General features: G+C 42.2%; 1 protein-coding gene across 1 annotated transcript; it reads left to right on the top strand.

Annotated features, from left to right (window-relative positions):
• Positions 1–1,502: 1,502 nt before the first annotated feature.
• Positions 1,503–8,468, top strand: LOC118421905 (CUB and sushi domain-containing protein 1-like). Its single transcript, XM_035829410.1, has 11 exons — positions 1,503–1,533; positions 1,708–1,857; positions 2,270–2,491; positions 3,042–3,239; positions 4,498–4,674; positions 5,112–5,258; positions 5,472–5,678; positions 5,883–5,930; positions 6,137–6,242; positions 7,019–7,083; positions 7,562–8,468. Exons 1-11 carry the CDS (start codon positions 1,503–1,505, stop codon positions 7,666–7,668), a joined length of 1,458 nt encoding a protein of 485 aa, XP_035685303.1. The 3' UTR covers positions 7,669–8,468.
• The last annotated feature ends 2,502 nt before the right edge of the window (positions 8,469–10,970 follow it).

The raw sequence follows: 10,970 nt of genomic DNA, 5'->3' as shown, positions 1-10,970 counted from the left end.
TGTATGTGTATGTGTATGTGTATGTGTATGTGTATGTGTATGTGTATGTGTATGTGTATGTGCGGAAAGAGAAATAAAATGAGAAGAGACTTGCATATTCTATTACCGTTATGAACACAGCTGCGGCTGGAGTGTGCTAGTGGCACGGCACCGCAGCCCCCCGACACAGTAGGTGATACCTTGGAATGTGAACAGGAGAAAGGGAGAAGTTTCCCGCGATGGACTCTTCCTACAGACCAACTGTTATCTGACATCTCCTGCAAAGGTAACGGCACTTCATACTTCTATTGACTGTAATGAAATTTATTCTGTCGTGCTAAATAATATATTAGAAATTGGAACTATGCCCTATTTCGGTATTCCGTACTGAAAGTAAGTTGCTTACTAACAAGCGCCCATTTGACTAGCGTCGATCCTTCCTCGTCTTCATGAACGACGGAATTTATTTTTTGGGGAGCGAGAATTCGCAATTTTTGACACGGGCTAGCGTTTTCATGGGATCGCTCCCGAAGTCTGCGATGGAGGGCAGTGTTATCGAGAGCTTCTTAAGAGTACCTCGAACACCTAGCTCGGGGAATACTGGCGCGACATTATTTGTACATCTCTTGATACTACCAGTTGTGATCAATACGTTCTTGGCCTAACCCAGAAGTAATAAGCACAACTCAGATTTCGAAGCATAGATGTCAAGTATAAAGTCTTATATGAATGTGTACCAAAATTCAAATTATTGTGATTATTACTTTGCATGCGACACCCAGTAATGTCAGGTAAGGAAGAGGGAAACAAAACGTGAAAAATTGAGCTGCGACCTGAGGTGTGTGGGTCAACTTGCGCTGCTGAAAGTCAGACACCCACTTCTTTCTGCTTGAAATAGGAGGAGAATGATTATCAAACATTTCAACAATGTCTTTTGGTAATAACAAAGAATTTACGGCATGGGGAACTCGACCCACACATGTTTGATCACAATTCACCCTTGTTTTTCTCGCCCCTTACATACTGATTTTCAAAAATACGTTGCCTGGAAAGTAATAACCGCAATGATTTGAAATTTGGAGGATATTGACAGAAGGCTTCATACTACGAAGTTGTGCCTCGAAACTTGAGTTGTGGTTATTATTGTTGGGTGAGGCCGAGAACTTATTGATCTCCCTCGTATTTGCTCGACAAACAAATTGTAGCGAAGTGCCAATTGGATATCGATGGAGCGATGGCCTACGGGGCCTTGCGCAGTCCAGGATGGCCTGACCCGGACCACGAAGAGCCGAACGAAGACTGCCGGTGGACCATCGACCCGCAGCGGGGCTACGGACTGAGGCTCTACTTCAACAGTACTGACTTCCGGACAAAGGACGAGTACCTACAAGTGAACGGTAGGTTTTCAAGTTTTCCTTAAGTTTTTACATTTATGAAAAAGACTAAACTTTAACTAGCCAACATTGACAATTAGTTGGGACTTACCAAGAGTTTCGGTTAACTGCATCAGCCTTGTCCACGGAATGCCGGACCCGTCTACTGCAGCAGCTGGTTGTAAGTTCCAGATAACCTGTGGCGCCCCCCGTCTCTGTTTAATGTTGGACGGTGATCTGGCACATGCGACCCATTGCTGCAATATCATATATCTGCTCATTTTGAAGCTGCTATATATGATTTATGTCATGATCAAAAACATTTTGGTCTAAAATGTAGCCACTTGCTCCTCAGGTCGTAATTTCTACTGCCAGTTGGACCAGGACCACCCCTACCCTCCCAACAGGACGCTAGAGACGGACCGACAGCATGGCTACGGGAGGGTGGATGTGCAGTACCACGGCAAATTCATCAGGGGATCCAGTGTTGAGATTTTGTTCTCATGTAATTAGTGTGCATGTTGTTCTTCCCTGTCAGATTTAGACAGTGTGTCTGGAACGAACTGTGTGTGTATGTGTGCATGTGTGTGTGTGTATGTTTGTGTGTGTGTGTGTGTGTGTGTGTGTGTGTGTGTGTGTGTGCGTGTGTGTGTGTGTGTGTGTGTGTGTACGTGCATGTATATGTTTGTGCGTGTGTGTACGTGCGTGTGTGTGTGTGCGCGCGTGTGTGTAACGTAGTGCGTAAGTCAGTGTGTGTGTGCGTGAACTATTCCTCATGGGTCTGGGCCTGGTTTCGAACTGCAATCAAAATTTGAAACTACCGTCCATCAATTAATAGAACTAAATACCCTGTTTCTATAAACAACGGACATAGGTTACTAGTACCCGGTTCCTTTTTTACACCATGCATGTTGTAGCCGACTACTGCGGCGATCCTAGTACTATCAGCCACGGCGAGCGGATTGACTCTACCACGTCACCGCCCGAGGATGCCGGGAAGGTTTTCCTGCCCGGAGACTCTGTGACGTACTCCTGCGAGCCTGGGTACGAGATGGTGGGCCCGGCGACTCTGACCTGCGCCCCGGGAACGGGAACAGTGTACAAGTACCGCTGGGACAACTACAGACCCTACTGTAGAAGTAAGGACTCTTATTTACTGAGATTTATGTCAAACCTGGGCTGCGATAACGTTCGATACCGTTGTTCCGGATAAAAAGCCATATCACACAGGCTTCCATCAATTAAGTCGAACATTTGCGGCGCGGTCGAAAATTCAGATACCTGATTTGATTTTTCAAAAGTTGGAACATTGCTTTGTAACAATTTTTGTTCGAGGGCACCAAATTTTCTCAACTTCTGACGCATTTCGCATCAAAACATGTGTTTTCTCAGGTGGGTATGACATAAATAGAATACAACACGGTGTATACCGCATCACCCTCGGTCCCATCCCTCGCTCCCAACACGGTGTGTTTCGCATCACCCTCGGTCGGATCGCCCTCGGATGATATGGAATACACCGTGTTGTATTCTATATTCATCACATTAGTGGAAGGATTGACATGACACGCTTTGATACTGTATCGTTACATACTTAGGCAATCTGATATTAAAGTTTTAAAGGTTTTTGCAGATTTTGAAAGCAAATGGATGCTTGCCTGACTGTGACACATTGACTTTATTTATCAGGAACCAGCTGGCCCCCCTGTACAGACCCCGGCTTTCCCAAACACGGATCCCAGCAGCACCCCGACGGTTATGACGTAGGCAGCACGGTCACGTTCACCTGCAACACCGGGTACTACCCGAGCGGGTCCCAGGCGAGGACGTGCGGGCCCCGGCCGGACGGCTCCTCCGAGTGGAGCGGGGTGCAGCCGACATGCGTCCGTAAGTTTGCTATTACCCCTGTCACATTATCCACGATCTTCGGGCGTATCGATGGAATCTGTACCTGTATCTGTATCTATATAGCCGGTATAACGTTCGGCGTAACACACCAGCTTCGCAGGCACGCGGCGCGGAAGATCGGACATATTTAAGATTGGCAGACGGGTTTCGCGTATTTTTCACCTGAAAACCGTCCCTGTCACATGTAAACCATACTTTGTACCTTGTACAATTGTTGTGCAATTAAGTTATTATTACATGTATAAGCGAAGCTCGGGTGATTGCCGCAGAATCGTCGTTCGATCGATTTTCACCAAATGTGACAGGAGTATATGCACGGTGCCTTGGCTACAAACATTTCTAGCCCGGATGCCAGACTGCACCACTATTCATTGGTCAACTCTTCGGCTCTAGGGTCAACAAATTCCCAAGGAAATTATTCAACAGGCACCCTTGATTATGAGTTAGACCAAGGGGGTTATAAACGATGGATATTATTGAGATCTGGCATCTGGGGGGTCTGGCATCCAGGCTAAGACTTTTCAATCAGTAGTTCGATAGTTGCAATCCGACTATACCAACATTTTCATAGATCAAAAACATGTTAACGTAATGATCGTGATCTGACGAATCAGCGATATTACTAGTAGGGATCTCTATCTGCCAGTACAATCGGTGATTCTACAATTCTACGTAAGTATAGATCCCGATCGGACAGTCTTCGATCGCGATCTCTACTGGTCGGCAAAATCACCGATTGCAATGGTAGAATCACCTGAGAGAATTATGATCCTTTGTCTTCGAATTTTAAATTTTGAAATCTTGGCCCTCTGAAACAGCATTTCCTGCAATTTCAGGGGCAAATTTTGCATGCAAGGTTTGATGAAATTGCCATTAGTGAAAACAAACACAAGGTTTTCAGCTTGATTATTTGTGGGGACGACCACCCCCACCCACTGCCCCCACTGTGCCGCCGCCAGTGATCGCCATCCCTCTTAACAATATCACCAAACGTTGAACACAACTGCAGTCTTCTTCGTTCCACAACCTTCTTTAATTCTTAAGTAAACGTTTCGACAACCATCTGTCGTCTTCCTCAGTGCATGATAAAACAATTACTATCAGTACTATGTCAAATAGACAACCCAGTGGAAACCGACGGTTTGCTGAAGAATTAAAGAAGGTTGTAGAAGTCTAGGTTCAGTTAACCTACTAACCTGATGAAAATATTTAACGGTCACCTAACGTTCCTTCACAGTGGCACCCTGTGAAAAGCCATCGGTGCCGGCTCACGCAAAGGTGACGGTGATGTCGCTGCCAGACCTTGGGTACGTGGCTGTGTTCGAGTGCGACCCAGGTTACGTCATGACGTCAGGATCACCTGTGCGCACCTGTCGAAACGGCGCGTGGGACGGAGAGACACCTGTCTGCGAAGGCATGAATTTGCTGCATTTTCAATACTGCTGGTCACATTTGAGACAACATTTTAAGGTCTAGGTCTGAGTAGCAAATCAAAAGCCCGCCTGTCTTCCTTATTTGAATTATGTCAACGTTGTTGAGTTAGATAGAAAGAGAAAGAAAGACAGAGACAGCCAGGCATCCAGACTAATAGACAGACAGACGGAGAGAGAGAGAGAGAGAGAGAGAGACAGAGAGAGAGAGAGAGAGAGAGAGACAGAGAGACACACAGAGAAATAGAGGAGTGTATCTTAATGTGTTGTCAATTGTTATAATGCAACAGGGAGATATTTGACTAAAACTTTTGTATTGGTTAGTACTAGGAATGTCTACTGTCTCCTTAGTTATTAATTAAACAAAATATACTCATCAAACAAGATGATGAATGAACTCTTCCAATGTTTCAATCGACAGTAAAAGGCACCACTCCACTACCAACACCCACGGAACCATCTACACCAGAACCGACAACAACATCAGAGCCGTCCGATACTACAGCGTCACTCACCACAACTGGACAGACTACGTTAGGTGAAACCACAACCGGGCAAACTACGTTAGGTGAAACCACAACTGTCGACATATCAACCACAAGTGCAGATAGTACAACCGCTGGTGAAACAACTGAGGACATTTTTTCTTTATCTTACTCCTCAACCGTCGCTAGTACAAGTCCATTGCCGACTACACGTGTCGAAACAACGACGGTAGAGACCACTACTGAGCGGACAACCGGTATAACAACAACTGATTTTACTACACATCCAACCACAGGCCACTCCTCTACGGTGCCTCTTACGTCACCAGGAACAACGGGGGCATCAACATCATCACCTGAAACAACCAATCGGCACACAGCAACGACAAACCCGACAACCAACCAGAAGGAATCAACTACGATATCGAAAACCACAAGACCAGAGAGTACAATTCTAACAAATACAGCACCCACCGTAACACCTGCTTCTAATGGGACAAAAGGTGAATGGATTTTTTAGTATATCGGGTCCTAGAATTGAATAACATGGACCTATGCCGTCCAAACACATGCGTAGCTTTATATTTGTGTTAGTATGAACATTTTCTTCTTTTTCATCATCATCATCATCATCATCATCATCATCATCATCACCATCATCATCATCAATATGATACTTATAATGACTGTAATTCTTATGATTTCAGGGCCACCGGGAAAGCAGGGGCGAGCGGTAAATACAGGGGCGGCGATAGGTAAGTGTGGAGTCATCATTAACAATATGAAAATTTAAAAACAATTCTTCATCAATAGCAATTCGATACTAATGATGAATATGCTAAAGATTTTGGCGGTGATGAGAGATTGGGGACAATGACAATGTAAATATTGTATTTTTTGCACTAATTATCTTTTTAAATCCACCGCAAACATTTCAAAATTCATTTTCTCCCGCGGCCAGGAGGAAGCGTTTCCGCCGTTGTGCTGGTGGCTGCTGTTATCGGTGGTGTTTGTTACTACCGCAAGAAGTGCAGAACTCAGGAGCCTGAGATTGAACGGGAATGGCTGTACGTAAGTTGGGATTATTGCTCTTACGTAATCAGGTATTGTTAATATTCATTTATGTATTCCATGTAGTATAGGTCTAGCTATTAAAGGGCACAACCCGCCGTACGTGCAATTTGTCCGTACGTTTTTTGGAGGGCACGTCCGCCACGTATTTCTGAAAACGTTCAGGCTGTACAGGACAGGCGCGTCGCCCGTACTGGCACGTATGGGGGGTGAATTCGAATCCCGATGGCACACAAAGTTTTGCCTGCACGTAAAGTTCTATGCGTGTCTGCGTGCTCCAAAATCCGTCGGATTCCCTACGAGTTCGTACGGAGGCGGTACTTACCACTTACGGATCCCAAAAGATTGCCCACGTTTTTTTTTTCACGTAGACAGCACGTATTTGCACCTACGGCGGGTTGTGCCCTTAGCTTTAGATACCCTTGTATATACAAAGTTTGAATACATTCTGCCTCAGCGATATTTACAATAATACCCGATTACCCAATGTATATGACATGTCCACATATGATTTTCTACCATACGCCCCTTTATGCCGATTCGATCTACAATTATTTTTTTGTGTAGTGTTTGGTATTTCAAGCAAATTATCACCCTACTATGGAACACATTACAAAGGACTGCGCATTAGGCCCCAACACCTCCAACCAGGATCTGCTAGAAAGCTAATGAGAAGGCCGTGGCCTGGCTGCGTGTACTAGTACTAGCACGGAACGATATGATGATGATAGTAAGGTGATAAATTTGTTGTGCTTTTCTTGATAATTTCCAGGCATATCAACAACCCTACTACGCCATACCAGCCCACCGCCCAGCCTGAGACCGGGCATCTGGAAGGTGAGAGGGTAAACTGAAAATTTGTTGGAACATTTGCTTGTTCATTATAAGTTAGAATCTGCCTGCAGACTTTCACCAACAAAAATTGGGACCAAATCCCTGCCCACAACGATCGCGTCATTTCAAACCTTGAGGTGTCATCGATTTTTTTTATGATAGCTAGGTTGATTTTGTGCCGAATTCGGCCAGTTTGCATCGGATTTTGACTACCATTACGATGTTATGTTCAAAATAAAGATGGCAGCGGATGCACGTGCGTGTGCTTGCTATTTGCCATTAAACACAACGGAAACCATTTAAACTATGCATCGGGCATGTTGTGAGTCGATACTCTTCTAACCGACCACCTGACCAAATAGACCGCTTTTGCCCGGTCCCCCGGGTGGTCGTCTTGGGAAGGTTTGGCTGTATGTTATCCATAGAGTGGTATCCTAGCCTAACACGCACATTACACCCTTGTGTTTCGTCTCTTCCCCAGAGCCATTTTCTCTGGACGGCGCGATCAGAATGGAGGACATCACAACTCTGGTGATCAGTGACGCCCCCTGGGGACACAACCCTGCACTGCAGGACGACTACTGGTAGTTAATCTACGCAAGCAGAATTTGGACACTTGGTGTTGTATATAGTATGTACATGTGTATGGATCTCTGAATCGATAACAAAGTATTTAAAGAAGAAAAACATGTAAAATGAAAAATGGATTTTAAAAAATGGAAGCTAATATAGATCATCTCGAAGCAGATGTTACTGTTGTTGCACACATGTGTATTTGACCGATATTAAAACATGTGTTCACCTTTATCCGAGGGTAACCTATATTTGTTGTTTTAAGAAAAATCGTATTTAGGGATATCAAGTCGACGAACGGTGGTTTCAAATCGGAATATTTTGAAAATATTGCAAATGTGAAACCACTGTCAGCAAACTTAATTTTAGTGCTCCTAAATGTGCTGTTTTTAAAAAAACAACGGACAAAGGTCACCCCATGGATAAAGGTGAACTGGCGTTAATGTACTGCTAGTAAAGCTTTCAGATAAACTGTTTGTATCTCCAAACAGATGTCGGAGGTTATTGTTGCATGTATACAGGGGAATTTCAGGAATTATTCGGAGATATTTGCAAAATATTGATATAAGATTTCAGATAATTGTATCAAACGTTACACATATGTTATAAGACAAAAGCTATTAAGCTTTTAAAAATTTGTAAAAAAAAGTTCTAAAATATATTTCGACTAAACCATCAATGGTCAGTGACATTAACATTTTCTTGACGAGTCGTAATGACTCCATTGCTAATAAATTTCTCTATGCTGTACGTACACGTTACAGTTTACAATGTATGTGGGACATTTCCTAATAGAATGTTATGTGAGTAAGGTATGCAAATGGCTGCTATGGCGTATATGAACTACTTCAATGTATAACTATATTCTTTCATTTGGTTTATATATGATGGTATAAGTTACAAAATCCCGCTTTGATGTTACTAATATTTTAGTTTAACATATATAGTAAGTGAAACGCACTCAAGTAAACATAACTAACTTACTTTTAGTTTTACTTGTTGAGGCCTCATTTCTGACTGTCATGTAAAAAGTGAGTTAACGGTATAATGAGCTAACGTTATAGCATGAAATGTGCAATAATTACCTTTGCCAGAATGGCTAAGGTTATGTTTTGGGCTTGTGAGTCTGTGTGTCTGTCTGTCTGTCTGTGTGTTAACAGCATAACTCAAGAAGTCTTGGATGGATCCCGATAATATTTGGTAGGTGGGTAGGGGTCGGGAAAACGAAGGTCAAGTTCGATAATGGGCCCCCTAGCGGCTTGCTAAGGTACTGCAGCAGAACCTCAATTTTTGATATCTCCTGTTCTGGACATGCTGTGTTCATGATTTTTGAGTGGTAGATAGCCCTCGAGGCAGAGAGTAAGTGCTGTGAGTTTGGGCCCCCTAGCGGCTTTTTTTGGAACTGCAGGCACCGGTTTCCTTTCAAACTTTGGACGAGAATAACTCTACAACGTGTTGACGGATCGTCATGATTTTTGGTATGTAGATAGAATGAGTGATGACGTACATAATGGTATACTAATTATGCAAATCAACAGCTAATTTGCATAATTAATGAGGAAAATTTATAAATCCACTGCATTCCATGATAGGACTTTCAAACTTGTCACATATGTAGCTGGGAAGGAGAGAAATGTCCATAGATATCAATTATGCAAATGATGGCCTCATTTGCATAATTAATGAGAAAATATGAACATGTTGACGGATCATCATAAGGTTTTTTTGGTATGTAGGTAGCGTAAGTAAAGACCTGCATAATAAGATACAAATTATGCAAATCAACAGCTAATTTGCATAATTAATGAGGATATTTTATAAATTCACTACATTCCATGATAGGACTTTAAAACTTGTCACATATGTAGCTGAGAAAGAGAGAAATGTCAATACATTTTTATCATGCACATGATGATCTCATTTGCATAATTGAACGTGTTGACGGATCGTCATGATTTTTGGCATGTAGATAGCCTAAGTGAAGACTTATATAATGTGATACTTATTATGCAAATTAACAGCTAATTTGCATAATTGATGAGGAAAAGTTCATAAAGCCACTGTATTCCATTATAGTACTTTCATCAAAGTTTTCACATATGTAACTGAGAAAGAGGGAAGAGATGTATTTTTTCTTTATAATTTGTAAATTTTTTATTGTATTTAGTATTCATTGTGCGCAATACAATACCTGTTCCATTTAGAAACTTTATAATAATAATATGATAATGTTAAATCATCATCACAACTCCACACAACACTAAGTTTGAAAAAGCCGATTTCTTTTTAACATTATTTGAAAAAAAAATGGATACTTTTTTCAACTTGCAACCTCAGTACTCTACACTGTCTTCTACATTCGTTTGCATTTTTTATGGTGTGTCTCTGTGTTTTTTTTGTTGTGTTTTAGGATAAGTTTAGAACCCCTGGATGGAGTGTTATAAGCGTTGGGGAGACGAACGTCAAGGCCTATTATACTTTGACCCATGCCACAAGCGTGTGACCTCGTTTTTGGTGTGTCTGTTTTTTCGCCTTATTGTCAGCATAACTTTAGAACCTCTTAATGGATTATAATTTTAGATAATACGTGGGTAGGCGTTGTGAACAAGATGGTTAAGGTCAACTTAAGCTCGCTTTCTTTTTTTCTTTCTTTCTTTCTTTTTCTTTCTTTCTTTCCTTCTTTCTTTCTTTCTTCCTCTCTTCCTTTCTTTCTTGTACTTTATTCCTCCACTTGGGAGAGCATATAAAACCACTCAGTTACATACAATAAAATTTCTCTTTAAAACATGCAGCTTATATACGTTACTAGTATGCGACACATTTATATAATCGCTAAGTAGCGTTAATACATAAAATCTGTGACAATTCCACTTCTTTCTCTTTCCAAACTCATGTCGTGTGACATGCTTCTGTTTTCTGTTGTTTTCTGTTATATTTCCAGACTCGAGTCCTTCCATATCGTGTGCTTTAAAGCCATAGACGCCAAGGGCTTTATAATTTTAGCCACTGTGAGGATAAAACATTCCCAACTCTCTGCTTCTACCTCTTCTTCGACTACTTCTGCCCCTAAGACAATCTCCACTAGTCTTTCATCATGTTGTTGGAACACTCTAACAGCAACATTAACACCAAGTCTGTCTGTTATCTCATTTACTATATCAGTTCTGATGTTGTTAAATGTAGTGCATTCAGCTACTAAGTGTCCTACAATGTCCTGAGTCATTCTGTCACATGTTGGACACAGTCTGTTGCCTTGGTTCACTGGAGCAGTACTCAGATGTATGAGGTCTTGCAAGTAACTCTGTGTTCGGGTTTCT

This window comes from Branchiostoma floridae, chromosome 8 (genome assembly GCF_000003815.2).
Source record: "Branchiostoma floridae strain S238N-H82 chromosome 8, Bfl_VNyyK, whole genome shotgun sequence".
Taxonomy (NCBI): Eukaryota; Metazoa; Chordata; class Leptocardii; order Amphioxiformes; family Branchiostomatidae; genus Branchiostoma; species Branchiostoma floridae.
This window is presented reverse-complemented; position numbering and strand designations above follow the sequence as displayed.

What these genes read in the sequence shown, in the direction of transcription:
- LOC118421905 (XM_035829410.1), top strand. Translation starts at nt 1,503, where the DNA reads ATGCCGGACCCGTCTACTGCAGCAGCTGGTT. An exon ending in TGCTTCTAATGGGACAAAAG is followed by an intron (nt 5,679 to 5,882) that starts GTGAATGGATTT and finishes TTATGATTTCAG; the next exon opens with GGCCACCGGGAAAGCAGGGG. An exon ending in GAGATTGAACGGGAATGGCT is followed by an intron (nt 6,243 to 7,018) that starts GTACGTAAGTTG and finishes GATAATTTCCAG; the next exon opens with GCATATCAACAACCCTACTA.